The 16,118-nt window shown below is 33.5% G+C and overlaps 1 protein-coding gene across 10 annotated transcripts in view; it reads right to left on the bottom strand.

Annotated features, from left to right (window-relative positions):
- LCORL (ligand dependent nuclear receptor corepressor like) overlaps window positions 1-16,118 on the bottom strand; it is a 176,745-nt gene that overhangs the window by 115,821 nt on the left and 44,806 nt on the right. For all 10 annotated transcript variants that reach the window (XM_040487204.1, XM_040487246.1, XM_040487239.1 and 7 more), the window contains exon 2: window positions 6,864-6,929. In XM_040487204.1, the coding sequence (XP_040343138.1) occupies window positions 6,864-6,929 (66 nt within the window). The remainder of the gene's footprint in view (window positions 1-6,863; window positions 6,930-16,118) is intronic.

The following is a 16,118-nucleotide window of genomic DNA, read 5'->3' as shown; positions in this document are numbered from 1 at the left end:
ATAGACCTACCCTATGACCCAGCAATAGCACTGCTAGGAATTTATCCAAGGGACACAGGAGTACTGATGCATAGGGGCACTTGTACCCCAATGTTCATAGCAGCACTCTCAACAATAGCCAAATTATGGAAAGAGCCTAAATGTCCATCAACTGATGAATGGATAAAGAAATTGTGGTTTATATACACTATGGAATACTACGTGGCAATGAGAAAAAATGAAATATGGCCTTTTGTAGCAACGTGGATGGAACTGGAGAGTGTGATGCTAAGTGAAATAAGCCATACAGAGAAAGACAGATACCATATGGTTTCACTCTTATGTGGATCCTGAGAAACTTAACAGGAACCCATGGGGGAGGGGAAGGAAAAAAAGAAAAAAGAGGTTAGAGTGGGAGAGAGCCAAAGCATAAGAGACTGTTGAGAACTGAGAACAAACTAAGGGTTGATGGGGGGTGGGAGGGAGGAGAGGGTGGGTGATGGGTATTGAGGAGGGCACCTTTTGGGATGAGCACTGGGTGTTGTATGGAAACCAATTTGACAATAAATTTCATATATAAATAAAAATAAATAAATAAATAAATAAATAAATAAATAAATAAATAAATAAATTAAAAAAAAAAAAAAAAAAGATGAGGTACCACTACACAGCTACTAGAATAGTTTAAGTCCGAAACACTGACAACATCAAATGCTGGTGTGGATGCAAAGCAAAAGGAACTTAAATTCATCACTGGTAAGAACACAAAATAGTACGGCCACTTTTGAAGATAAGTCTTACAGTTTCTTCAAAGTTTAACAGAATCTTTCCATACTTATCTAGCAATGGGGCTCCTAAGTATTTACACAAATGAGCTGGAAAGTTATGTCTACATAAAACCTGTACACAAATGTTTACAGTAGCTTTATTAGTAATTCCAAAACTTGGAAGTGACCCAAATGTCTTTTAAGTAGAGTGTGGTACATCTAACCAAGGCAGTATTATTCAGTAATAAAAAGAAATGAGCTGTGATGCCATGAAAAGACACAGGAAACTTATATGCATATTGTTCAGTGAAAGAAGTGAGTCTGAAAAGACTAAATACTGTATGATTTCAATTATATGACATTATGGAGAAGAAAAAAAAAACAGTAAAAAGAGCAGAGGATTGGGGACAGAGGAAAGAACTAAAAAGGTGATGAATACAGGTGATTTTTAGGCCTGTGAAACTATTGTGTTGGATATTATAGTGTGGATACATGACTGTGCATTTGCCAAAATGCAGACAACTGTACAACATGTATACTTAACTATGAGGCTTTAATTAATAAAATATATTGATATTGGCTCATTAACTGTAACAAATGTACCACACTAATGAAAGATATTAACATAGAGAAACCTTGAAGGGGGATTATATGGGAAATCTTTGTATTTTCTACTTGATTTTTTTCTGTAAATTTAAACTGCTCCAAAAATGCTATTTAAAAAAATTAGGATATTATACACATGTTTATTTGTCACAAATATTTCCTATGCTCAAATATACTTCTAAATCATTTTTAACAGATACGCATGGTTCATCAAACAGATGCATCGTAACTTATTTAATCAATACCCTATTTTTGGATACTTAGTCTTGGGATTATAAATAGCATGATGAATACACTTGGATAAGTTTTTGTGTACACATTGATAAGAGCTAATATAATTTACCTAACTATAAAATACAGCAATATTAGATTCTCTGGTTTTAATATAGATAATCAATTCATATTAGAAAACTACTGACTTAATACTAGGCCATGAATTCCTAGTAGTTCCTTTCCTCACCGCTAATCACAGTTCCTTACACAAAATAAGCATTCAAATATTTCATCTAACAAAAAGGTAATACACAATGGGGAAAAAGACATCTCTTCAATAAATGCTAAGAAAACCAGATAGCTACATGTAAAAGAATGAAACTGGACTGCTTTCTTACATCATACACAAAAATAAAGTCAAAATGGATTAATGACCTAATTGTGAGACCTGAAACCTTAAAATTTCTAAAAGAGAACACAAGCAGTAATTTCTCTGACATTAGTGGTAGCAATATTTTTCTAGATATGTCTCCTCGGGCAAAGGAAACAAAAACAAAAATAAACTATTGGGACCACATCAAAATAAAAAGTTTCTGCAGAGAAAAGGAAACCATCAACAAAGCAAAAAGACAACCTACAGAATGGGAAAAGATATTTGCAAATGATATATCTGATAAGAGGTTAACATCCAAAATATATAAAGAATTTATTCATCTCAATAACAAAAAAAACACAAATAATCCACCTAAAATATGAACATGAATAGACATTTTTCCAAATGACCACAGGCACATGAAAAGATGCTCAACATCACTCATCATCACGGAAGCAAATCAAAAGTACAATGAGATATCACCTTATACCTGTCAGAATGGCTAAAATCAAAAAGGCAAACAAGTGATGGGTATTAAGGAGGGCACTTGTGATGAACACTGGGTGTTGTATGTAAGTGATGAATCACTAAATTCTATACCTGAAACTAATATTACACTGTATGTTAACTGACTAGAATTTAAATAAAAACTTGATTTAAAAAATGCAAGAAACAACAAGAGTTATAGAGGATGTAGAGAAAAAGAAACTCTTGTATACTGTTAGTGGGAAGAAAAATTGGTACATCAGTGTGGAGAGTCTTCAAAAAATTAAAAATAGAAATGCCATATGATCCAGTAATTCCAATACTATTTACCCCAAAAATACCCAAAACACTAATTCAAAAAGATACATGCACGCTTATGTTTTACTGAAGCATTATTTATAATAACCTAAAGATGGGAAGCAACCCAGTGTCCATTGATAGATGAATGGATAAGAAAGATGTGAGATGCACATACATACTAAAATATTACACAGCCTTAAAAAAGGATGAGATTATGACATTTGTGACAGCATGGGTGGACCTAGAGAGTATTATAAGTGAAACAAGTCAGACTGCGAAAAACCAATACCATATGATTTCAATCATGTGCAAACTAAAAAAAAAAAAAAAAAAAAAAAAAAATCAAATCAATAAACAAAAGCACAACTGGACCTATACAGAGAATAAACTGGTGGTTCCAAAGGTAAGGAAGGGGTGGGTGGGGTGGGAGGACAGGCAAAATGGGTGAAGGGGGGTGGGGAATAATAGGCTTCCAGTTATGGAATGAATAAGTCACAGGAATAAAAGGCACAGCACAGGGAATATAGTCAATATTGTAATAGTACTGTATGATGACAGGTGATAGCTACACTTGGGGTGAGCATAACATATAGAGAAGTCCAATCACTATGTGCACACCTGAAACTAATGTGACATTGTGTATCAACTATACTCAGATTAAAAAAAAAAATTGGGGGGAAGGGGGGCCAGAGTGGCTCAGTCAGTTAAGTGTCTGACTCTTGATTTCAGCTGGGGTCATGACCATGGGATTGAGCCTTGTGCGAGCTCTGTGCTGAGCATGGAATCTGCTTAAGATTCTATCTCTCCCTCTGCCCCTCTCCCCCACTTGTGGTCTCTCTCTAAAATTAAAAAAAATTTTTTTTAATGTTTCACCTAATAAATCTTAAAAAATTGTTTTGTGCAGCACCTGGGTGGCTCAGTCAGTTGAGCATCTGACCCTTGATTTCAGCTCAGGTCCTAATCCAGGGTCATGGGATCCAGCCTCAAGCTGAGTTCTGCACTAAGCATGGAGTCTGCTTGATATTTTCTCTCCTTCTGCCCCTCTCCCCTACTCACACACTCTCTCTCTCTCAAAAATAAAAATAAAAACAAATAAAAAATAAAAAGTAATTTTGTTGTCTCCACCATCATAGTGTTTAGAGTTGAAAAAAGGATATTATGTCAAAGATATTAAACTTCAGTCAGTGGTACAATCAGGGGTCAGCAAAGCTTTTCCATAAACAGCCAAATAGTAAATATTTTAGGTTTTGCAGGCCATAACATCTGTCACGCCATTCAACTCTACTGTTGTAGCATAAAAGCAGACAGAAAATGTTTCAACAAATAAGAGGGGCTGTTTCCAATAAAACTTTATTAACAGGACAATTAAATTTGAACTTCACATAATTTTCACATGCTATGAACTATTAATCTTCTTTTGTTTTTTTCCCCACTATTTAAAAATGTAAAAATTACTCATAGCTTAGAGGCCATTCAAAAGCCAACAAGCTGTATTTGCCCCACATGCTATAGCTTGCAGACCTCTGATATAATCTCCCTTCCAAATGTAGACACACCTAGAGAAAAACCAGTAAGGATCTATCAGCCAGCTTACATAGGCCTACTGCACTCTTATCGTATTTTTGTAAATATTCACAGTCACAAATAAATCAGATGATCCCATAGGTGGAAGAAACCAGCTCACAAATAAGACATGAGAAAGGACTGACTAAAGCAGAAAAAAAGAGGGAATTTTTGCTTAAAAGTTTAATTTTTTAATAAAAAATAATTTGGAGTAATATACAAGAATCTTTTGCCACGTAATATACTTAGTTTCTGGGTTTTGCAAAGTAATAAAGGTTCAGATTTCCAATGATTTATCTGAAAACATACACTAATCTATTTGAATTCTGCATACAAATTTCTTTAGTGAGAAATCCCTATACTTGTAGTCTCAGCATCTAAATATTAAACCATATTTAACATTGGCAACAAAACAAGCACACTTATTTATAAGAGGTAAGAAAGAAGCTGGAGATGTCTATAATGGATAGTTTTTACATGCCTTTTCAAAAGGCTCTACATTTTTTATTTAATTTTCCTTCAAAATACATGGCTGTCTTCATCCTTGCACAGATTACAGATTTATTGCTATTATATTATCATTCTTAAAGCTACAATTTAATTAGAAGCTTTTTTTTTAATCATAAAAGCAGAAAAAGGAGGAAGAATTTACCTAAGAAACCTGATGAAAGAGTATCTGAGGGTGAAAAAAAGGCAATGAATATGTGCTTATATGCAAGTTCCAAAGCTTAGCTAATTTTGTTAACTACTCTCACCAAAAAAATCACTAAAAAGGACATAAAGTATAAGATCTATCTGAATTTAAATAAATGGAATGAGATATACTGCAATGGGTGATTAAATCAACTAAGTAAATTAATTATAAATAGATCTACAATGAAATACTGTTAAGAAAGATGAAAGATGATCTAGGCGTTATACACCAAAATGATATACCAGTGAACACAATATGCACAGAAACTATATACACTGTGCGTAGAGTATACACTACTATAATAAAAGAATAAATATACACAAGCACATATCTTACATTTATATAAAAATGTTTAAAGGTTATCTATGGATTGTGGGACTAGGAGTAATGTTTTTCTTTCTGGCTTATCTGTATTTTCAAATTCCCTAAAATAAACATGTAAAACGTGCATACTAAAGGAATACTGGCCTAGAAACAAAAAACAAAGCATTTATTTCCTTAGAACATTCTGCCTTTTGCATAATAAACAATTTCTGAATGAACATAAATATACACATACATATACAATGTATAAACAAATGAAAGTAGGGGAAGCAACAGGCTAAGAGTCTTAAGTTGTAATTTGGGTTACCAGAAGACAATTAAGTATAATGTTGACTTCTGACATGAATGAGGAGAGCAGGTTAAGAAAGGAAAGCTGAAGAAATAGGTCAAGCATAGGTTAAATTTTTGTTTCTTTAAATGTTTCCTTTGTTCATTTGTAAGCTCAGAAATATAGGTGAAATTACAGTTAGTACTGCTAAAAAATATATCAGGTAAAAATACTTAATTCAGTGTTGAATTATGACAAGATGAGAAATGATTAAAGTTAAAAGAAATAAAAAATGATCTTAGCTATAAGAATAATAAAACACAAGAACAAGCACATTTTGGAATCTTCATTCTTAAAGTCGTGTTCTACATGTGTATCAATTCATCTCACTGAAGACAGGTGGTTGAGACAAATGATCTTTCACAGATACTTTCAGATCTACAATTTATAACTCAATTATCCTGCTCAACATTAATAAAGAAAGAGCAGAAAACTCTGACTACTCCCATCATCACTTCCTCAACTCCCACCATCACTCCCTCAACTTAAAGACTTATTTATAAAGAAGAGAGAAGGGCCTGTAGAGATGTCTTGGGTCTTGGTAGAATGGCAGGTACCACAGGATAGAAGGTAACAGAGTTAGTACATAAAACTGACCCCATACAAGACTCAGAAATAATTTGATCAAAATCAAAGCAGTAAATCTATACTAGCACTACCCATTTTGTGAATAAACAGGAATATAATTTCAGATGTCTACAAAACTGTTCTTTCCTAGTGCTCTACATTTCCAAGCAAGCAATAAAACAATTGAACTAGGGTATCACAGTAATTATATCATAAATCAAAATCTTCCACTAGGATTTATGCTACAGCATTTGAAAGAGATGGCTATACTACATAACAAATAGTATTATACATAAATATAAGATTCTGAACACACATGGCAGGATTTTTCAGAATGACAATCTTATTTCCAGGCTGCCTATCTCATGAGCAACAGAAAATATTTACTTAAATCTTCTTTAAGAATAAGTGAGGACACATAATATGTAATAAAAATTAAATTGTACCATTAAGCCAAAAACAAGCTTCAGTTTCCATTTTGATCAGTGTACTAAAGTTTTTAAAAAGATTTATAAAACAAAATATTTGGATTTTATTTATTCATTTAAAAATACTAATTAAACAAGACCACAAATTCATATTTAATATAAAGTTAGCATAGAACAACCATTTTTTGTGTATTAAATGGGACAGAGTTTTAAAATAAAATTTAAAAAGCATTACCTTCAAATAAACTGAGGTCTCTTCGTAGCCGTGGTCCATAAAGCCCTTCTAAAATACTCTCAAAACCTGTGTTGTAAAAGAGAGAAAAATATATAACCTACTGGAAGAGTTAATTTTATAATAATCAAAAACCATGAACTCTATATGATTTAGAAATTTATAAATTTTACATACTATAAGGTGTCATTTTTCCTTAACGTGTATTAAGCTGAAGTAGGCAACACACAATAAACAATCAAACAATGACTATCAGAAATCACATGATTGTGAAATTAAAATATTCAAATGTAAATATTCACAACTAAAACAAGTAAATATCTTTGTTACTTAGAAATATTCTGAGGTTGAAATATTATAAGCAGTAATAATTTTGTAGACAGAATAAAAAACATGTACTACATTCCAGTTTATATTTGTTATAAAAAATGTTAACGTAAAAGAAAGTAGCATCTTTAACCCCAATTAAAAGAATGAGTAAAAGAATGAGAAAATCTTGCTGTGAAAAGTATGATGTGCAAAATTTAAATCTACATACTTGTATAAATGAAAACACAACAATTTTTTCATGGTTATGGACTGCCTTGTTTTAAGGAAAAAATTACTGAATATCTTGTGAGGTTAACAAGACCCTAATTCATGAATTTACAAGAGTATTCTACCTTCTGAATATACTGATTTTAGTATTTTACAATTTTCTTTTTGAAGTCTGTACCTGTATCTTATTCAATTTTAAGCAACTTAATAAACTACAAGGCATCTCAAGAAAAATGACCAGAACGGCAAAATAACCAGGAAACCAAGGTTTTTTTTTAGTGGTATTCCTAAATTATAAAACAGTGGAAATACTTCTATAGAAATGTTTAATAAATCATAAAATGTTTTATTTTTTAAAAATGTTTATTTATTTTGAGAGAGAACGTGTGCAAGCAGGGGAAGGAGAGAGGAGAGAGAGAATCTAGGCAAGCTCCATGCTGTCAACAAGGAGCCCCGGATGGGGCTCGATCCCACAAACCATGAGATCATGATGTGAGCCAAAATCGAGAGCTGGATGGTCAACCGACTGAGTCACCCAGTCACCCCCATAAGATGCTTTAAAAAAAATGTTTTTTAGTATCTTTGAAATCAAGATGTAGTTATAGCCAAGGAGTGGCAACATTTTTTTCATTTAGTAGAACATGAAGAAATAATACAACTTACAACTGATGTCTTAGATTTGACAAGATAGTTATCATGATACTTGGTAAACACGTACTTAATAAAATCTTCATGAAACGATTCAGTACTAGGTCCAATAGTGGAAATTTCAGGCAGAAAGTGAATGAACTATCACCAGAGAGAGCTTTCAAGAATGCCTCATCAGGGAAATACAAATCAAAACCACACTGATATACCACCTCACGCCAGTCAGAGTGGCTAAAATGAACAAACCAGGAGACTATAGATGCTGGAGAGGATGTGGAGAAACAGGAACCCTCTTGCACTGTTGGTGGGAATGCAAATGGGTGCAGCCACTCTGGAAAACAGTGTGGAGGTTCCTCAAAAAAATTAAAAATAGAACTACCCTATGACCCAGCAATAGCACTGCTAGGAATTTATCCAAGGGATACAGGAGTGCTGATGTATAGGGGCACTTGTACCCCAATGTTTATAGCAGCACTTTCAACAATAGCCAAATTATGGAAAGAGCCTAAATGTCCATCAACTGATGAATGGATAAAGAAACTGTGGTTTATATACACAATGGAATACTACATGGCAATGAGAAAGAATGAAATATGGCGTTTTGTAGCAACGTGGATGGAACTGGAGAGTGTTATGCTAAGTGAAATAAGCCATACAGAGAAAGACAGATACCATATGTTTTCACTCTTATGTGGATCCTGAGAAACTTAACAGAAGACCATGGGGGGAGGGAAAGGAAAAAAAAAAGGGTTAGAGAGGGAGGGAGCCAAACCATAAGAGACTCTTAAAAAACTGAGAATAAACTGAGGGTTGATGGGGGGTGGGAGGGTGGGAAGGGTGGGTGATGGGCATCGAGGAGGGCACCTGTTGGGATGAGCACTAGGTGTTGTATATGGAAACCAATTTGACAATAAATTTCATATTAAAAAAATAAAATTAAAAAATAAAATAAAATAAACCAAAAAATAAAAAAACAAACATAAACATTTAAAAAAATTAAAAAAAAAAAAAGGATGCTATATAAAAGACTTCCAGTTTGGGTAAAGACTCAGACTGAAAGAACCCCAAATCTCTTTCTATTACTAAGATATTCTATTTACCAATGTGCTCCAAAAATAACATTGTAAACAATTATTTTAAGATGTTTTTCTGTGACATATATTGGACAAAATGTATAAGCCTATATAATGTAAGCCAACTGAATTTAAATGCTGAATGTTTCCTAGATTTGTTTGAAAAGAAGAAAACAAATAAGGACTTACACTTTTGTTTTACTGAGTTTCTCAGCTCCTCCCTAGATAACACCAAGGTCTTACATATATCCTGTTAATTATTTATTCATAGTGCATAGTGTTGGTGCTACCATAAACATCTTTAATCAAAAGTTTTGTTTCTGGAAATCAATTATGGAAACATAATTGATGTTTGTATATTGACTCAATATCTAGCAACATTGCTAAATTCTCTATAAAAACTTATCTGGATATTCTTTACATACACAAACACATTATCTATAGAGAATGGTAGTTTTGTTTTCTCCTTTCAAATCCTTACTGCTTTCTTTTTTCCTGTTCTTGCCTTACCACCTTAGCTAAAGCCTCCATTATGATACTGAAAATTAGTGATGATAGTAGACATCCTTGACTTTGTGAAAATTAATAAAAGGAAATTTCATTTAGAATGGAGGCAGGAGGCCAGCAGTGGGAACTCTCATGTCCTATCACTAGTTGTCAACTGCAGCCTAAATGAAGAGAGGGACTTTGCATGTGGAATCTACCTGACTGTCCCAGAAGGAAAAAAGAAGGCTTTCCTCCTCCCCTGGCAACAGTTTAGCCAATGAGAGACTGTCATAACTCAGCCAACGAAAGGCCACTATACTCTGAACTCCCAGTTGGCTCCAATGTTTATAAGAGCCCACCCAACTTCCTCCTTTTCCTCTATAAAAAAAGAAACTTGTTCAGGGGACTTGCCTATGGTTTTGCCCCAGCTTGCTTGTCCAGGATGACAAGTCTCTGCTATTCCTAAATAAATCCATCTTTCGCTGGTAAAATAACTGTCAGTTTTATTTTGAAGGTTAACTACTTATGTCCGATCTAAGTGTGAAAGCATTCAAAGTTTCATCATTAAATATAATGTTGGCTACATTCTCTTAAAATAACACACCACTTGGGGCACCTGGGGGGCTCGGTCGGTTAAGCATCCAACTTTGGCCCAGTTCATAATCTCACGTTAGTGGGTACAACCCCTCAACAGGTTCTCTGTTCTCAGTGAGGAGTCTGCTTCGGATCCTCCAAAGAGAGAGATGCAGAAACTGAAGGGGCTCCAGGCTCTAAGCTGTTAGCACAGAGCCTGACACAAGGCTTAAACTCACCAACCACGAGATCATGACCTGAACCAAAGTCGGAGGCTTAATTGAGTGAGCCACCCGCACCCAAGGTATTCTGTTTCTTATGTTACTGCCCATTTCAACTATATTTCTCAATTTACTTGCATAAAATGTTTCAGTATATGTTTTTATCTAATGTCCAACAACATCAGCAGCTGTGTCCTTTTTGTATCTTATTACTTACTTTGGTTATTTATGCTTTCTCTTTTTTCTCAATCAAGCTCATTAAAGATTTCTCAATTTTTTTTTTTAATTTAAAAAGAACCTTCTTTTGATTCCTTGATCTCTTTTGTATGTGTGTTTTCTTATCCACTAATTTATGCTCCTGCTTTTATTTCATGTCCTCTATTTTGAGTTTATTTGGCTCTTATTTTTCCTTTTTAAATGAATGTTTATCTCATTAACTTTCAGCTGTTCTTCTTTCCTAACATGTATTTAAAGCTATCAATTTCCATCTAAGTACTCCTTTAAGCTGCATTACACAAATTTTGATACATTCGTATTCTCTCATCATTTGGTCAAAATATTTCCTAATTTCTATTATGACTACTTTTTGGACCCATGGGTTTTGGAAGGATATTTCTTAATTTATTTGAAGAAAATGCCCAATATAATTTCAATCCTTTGAAATATTCTGAGATTGTTTATGTGGTTGATATAGACAACTTTTGAAAATTCTCTACATATACTTGAAAAGAACATGCACTCTAAATTGGTGGATACAGCATTCTGTATTTGTTCATTAGGTTAGCATGTTAACTGTACTCTTTAAATTATCCTTATTCATTTCTGTTATGTCTCTTCTCAGTTGTTGAGAAAAGTATCTTAAATCTTCCATAAAATTGTGACTTTTTCTATTTCTTTGTTGTTTTATATATTTTTTAGGCTGTATTATCAAGTGTTTATAATTTTATAACTTTCATAGCTTCCTGGTGAATAGAACTTTATACAATTATGAAGTCACCTAATTTATTTCTAGCAATGAGTTTTGCATTATACTATATGGTCTAATATTATACATTGACTATATGGTCTAATATTATACAGCTATAAAATAAAACATTTTTTGGTATTGTTTCCATGATAGGTCTTTTTCAATTATTTTACAAACTTCCTATATTATTAATGTGGAATATCTTTTTAAAAACACTCTGAGGGAAAAAAAATAAAATAAAAACACTCTGACATTTTGTCTGAAGTTAGTAATTTAAATTTAAAAGTTACCAATATATTTGGGTTTAAATTTTTATCTACTTTTTTTCTATTTGTATCAAGGTGCTATGTTTCTATTTCTCTCCTTTCTTGCAAATTCTGGAATTGACTGAATATTCTTCATTCCATTTGTTCTTCTCAGTTTGAAAATTGTTTCCTTTATTTCTATGCTTTTCTCAAGTTAACCCTGAAATCAGGATATAAATCTAAAGTTAATCAAATCTTTACCCATCATTGCAAGACTCAGACCTCCTCCCCATATACGCTATCGCTCTGTGTACTTTCCCGAGCATTATGTTCTTTTATGTTTAGAGACATATTTACCCTTGTCTTTGCTCTTCGTTACTGATTATAACTCAAAGCATGCTTCTTGGACTACTTTTCTTCTGCGTAAAGTAATTCTTTTAGTGAGCACCTGTTGCTGACAACACCCTTCATAAGACTGAATAAAAGTGTCTAAGTCATCCTCATTATATACTTTATGTTGCTCTCTTCTGTATTTTACCTCTCTCTTTTCATAACTGTATTATGGTTAATTTCTTCTACTCTATATATATTCCATTTCACAAATTCCCTCTATTGTACAATCTGACAAACATACCCTCTGATTTAGAGTCAACTTTAAAGAGATATAATTTTCATACAATACCACGTATCCATTTTAAGGATAAAGTTCAATAAATTTTGACAAATGCATACTTTCATTTAATCAAGAACACAATCAAGACAGAATATTTCCATCAGCTCAAATGGTACCCTTGTACCATTTTGAGTAAATTGCCTGAAATAATCCAAAGCTCAAAGAAACACTAATCTATTTTGTCATTATAAACTAGACTTGTCTTTTCTAGAGCTGCATCTAAATGGAATCACAAAATACACACTCTTTTGTATCTTGCTGCTTTTGACCAATAGTCTGAAATTTATTCATGGTGTTACATGTATCAGTAGTATTGTCCTTTTAATTGTGGAGATGTATTCTGTTATATGTATATATTATAAATCATCAATTCTCATGTTAATGGTCATTTGGGTTATTTAGAATGTGTGATTATTATAAATAAAGCTGGTATGTACATGCGTGTATAAATCTTTATAAATATATCATATTTCTCTAATAAATATCTAAGATTGTTATTGCTGAAGTTAGTTGTAGAGTTGCTTTGGTTTGTTGTTAAAATTTTAAGAAGCCAAATAGTCATTTTTGCAAAATGGCTGTAGTCTTTTACATTCCCACCAGTAATAATACAAGAGATCCAGTTGCACCAGAACCTTATCAACTTTCGCACTCTAATGAATGTGCATGTGGTTGTAATCTGCAGCTCCTTGATGACTAAAAACTGTTAGCATTCTTTCTATTGAAATGTCTCTATTCTGTTTTGTAACAGAATAATGCTGGCCTCATAAAGCAAATCGAGAAGATAGCTATTCTCTATTTCCTGAGTTTGTATATTTTAATATTTATTCATTAACTATAAATCAGACCTGAAGTTTGCTTTATGGTCAGGTTTTAAATTATAATTCAGTTTTTTTAATCAATAAAAAATACTCAGATTATCTATTTCTTACCTAAGTCATTTTTGGCCATTGGTATCTTATAAGTTATAGTATTTATTTGCAGAAAGTTGTCCAAAAGAGTTTCTTATTACCCTTTAATGTCTGTAGAATCTGTAGTGATAGCCCTCTATCATTCCCAGTATTTTTTTTTTTAATTTTTAAAATGTTTATTTTTGAGAGAGAGAGAGATACAGAGCACGAGCAGGGGAGGTGCAGAGAGAGAGAGAGAGAGGGAGACACAGAATCCTAAGCAGGCTCCTGGCTCTGAGCTGTCTGCACAAAGCTGGACATGGGGCTCAAACTCACGGACCATGAGATCATGACCTGAGCCAAAGTTGGACACTTAATGGCTTAACTGACCTCGCTAAGTGCCCCCTGCCCCCTGTGTTGGTTTAAGTATCTTCTCTCCTTTTTCATTAATCAGCCCAGACAAAATTTTAGCAATTTTATTGGTCTTTTCAAAATACCACTGATGGTTTCAATGATTTTCTTTATTGTCCATCCATTTCTGTGATTTTGATTTCTGCCATACCTTTATTACATCCTTCCTTCTAATTACTTTTGTTGCATTTGCACTTAATTTTTCTAAGTTTTCCAGGAGGAAGCTTAGATCACAGATTTTTTCCATTGCCCTTTTAAAAATTTTTTATTTTTAGAGAGGGAAAGTGTGAGAAGGAGAGGGGCAGAGGGAGAAAGAGACAGAATCTTAAGTAGGATCCACACTCAGCACAGAGGCCAATGCAGGGCTCAATCCTACAATCCTGGAATCATGACTTGAGCTGCAATCAAGAGTCACTCAACTGACTGAGCCACCCAGGCACCCCAATTGTCCTTTTCTAATTAAAGCATTTAAAGCTATAAGCTTCTCTATATTCATTATTTTAGCTCCATCTCATAAATTCTGATCACCTATCTTTACATTTTCATTCAGTTCAAAATGTTTGCAATTTCTCTTATGTTGTGTTCTCTTACACACAGGCTATAAATGTGTTGTTTAATTTCCAAAAATTTGGTCATTTTCCAGAAATCTTTGTTACTAAATTCCAACTGAATCCTTGTGATCCATAAAGCATGTTGTGTAAGATTGCAATCATTTTATATTTGTTGAGGTTTACAAGTAGCATATGAAGTACATTGGAGAATTCCATGTACACTTGAAAAGAATGTGTATTTGCAGTTATTGAGTAGATTGTACTATGAATGTCAGGCCTACTTGACTGATAGTGTTCTTTAAGTCTTCTACAGTTTTGTTTTTTTGTTTGTTTTGTTTTGTTTTGAAGTCTTCTGTATTTCTGTAGATCATTCTCCATTAGGTTCTGTCAGCTTTTGCTTTGTGCATTTTGAAGCTCTGTTAATTAGGTGTTTATGTGTGGGGCTTTTTTGGTGCATACGTTTTTTATTGGTTCTTTGTGAATTTACTTCATCATCATTAACAAAATGTTCTTTACCCTTGTTCTAAAGCCCTATTCCTTGATGTCTACTGTGTCTCATGTCACATCAGCCATAACAACTTTCTCATGATTAGCGTTTTTCTTCATTTTTAAAAAAAATTTTTTAAAGTTTATTTTTGAGATAGAAAGAGAGAGGTGGGGACAGTGGAGGAGGGGCAGAGAGAGAGAGAGAGAGAGGGATGGAGGGAGGGAGAGAGAGAGAAAACCCAAGCAGACTCTGAGCTATCAGTGCAGAGACCGACACGGGGCTTGATCCCACAAACCATGAGATCATGACCTGAGCTGAAACCAAGAGTCAGGCACTTAATTGACTGAGCCACCCAGATGTCCCATAGCATTTTTATTTTATCTTTTTGCATCCTTTTTAACCTTTATGTTATCCCTTTATACTTACATGGAGTTTCTTACAACACACAGTTGAATCTTCCATTTTTATCCAGTCGGTAAATCTCTACTTTTTAATTGAAATGTTTAGACCATTAACATTTAATGTAATTATCAATATCAGTGGGTTTATAACTATCATCTTGTTATTTGTTTTCTGTCACATCTATTATATGTTCCCTTCTCTGACTCTCACCTCCCACAATATTGTTTTAGGTTAAATAACAATTTTTAGTATCCTATTATATTGCCACCATTAGTTTATTAGCTATATCTCTTCAGATTTTTAGTGCTGCCATAGGGCTGCAAAGGTTTTCTCTTAAAAATTTTAGAGATTTAGGGGTGCCTGGGTGCCTTAGTTGGTTAAGTGTCCAACTCTTGATTTCGGCTCAAGTCATGATCTCATGGTTCATGGGATTGAGGCCCACACTGGACTCTGCACTGACAGTGTGGAGCCTACTTGGGATTCTCACTGTCTTCTACTCTCTCTGCCCCTCCTCTGCTTGCGCTCCTTTTTAAAAAAGTTTTAGATTTAAGTTTTACATTTAGGTTTATGGTCCTTTTTGATTATTTTTTTGTGAATGATGTGATAGGAATGATATTTTTTCCATACAGACATCTTTTTTTCTATATTTTCTATATTGACATCTATTTGATCCAGCACCATTTGTTTCCTTTTTACACCGTTTTCCTTTTTACATTCTCCATATTGCTCTTCATTATGTGTATGTTATCCCTTGATCCGTGAGTACACTGTGCAAATTCTAAAAGCAGTTTTAACATCCTTATCTGCTAATTCTATTATTTCTAGTCTAATTATTAACTATCAATTTCTATTAATTAATTTCTATTAATATCAATTTCTCCTGATGATGAGACACATTTTCCTGCTCTTTTGCACATCTAATAATTGCATGTGGATGCCAGACATTATGAATTTTACACTGTGAATGCTGGATTTTTTTTTCCTTTAAAGAGTGTCATACTACACGACAGGGATGCCCACTCTCACCGCTGTTGTTTAACATAGTGCTGGAAGTTCTAGCATCAGCAATCAGACAACAAAAGGAAATCAAAGGCATC

This window comes from Herpailurus yagouaroundi, unplaced genomic scaffold (assembly GCF_014898765.1).
Source record: "Herpailurus yagouaroundi ecotype Mexico unplaced genomic scaffold, PumYag 28, whole genome shotgun sequence".
Classification (NCBI taxonomy): domain Eukaryota; kingdom Metazoa; phylum Chordata; class Mammalia; order Carnivora; family Felidae; genus Herpailurus; species Herpailurus yagouaroundi.
The sequence above is the reverse complement of the archived record's forward strand: the minus strand, read 5'-3'. Positions and strand labels throughout refer to the sequence as shown.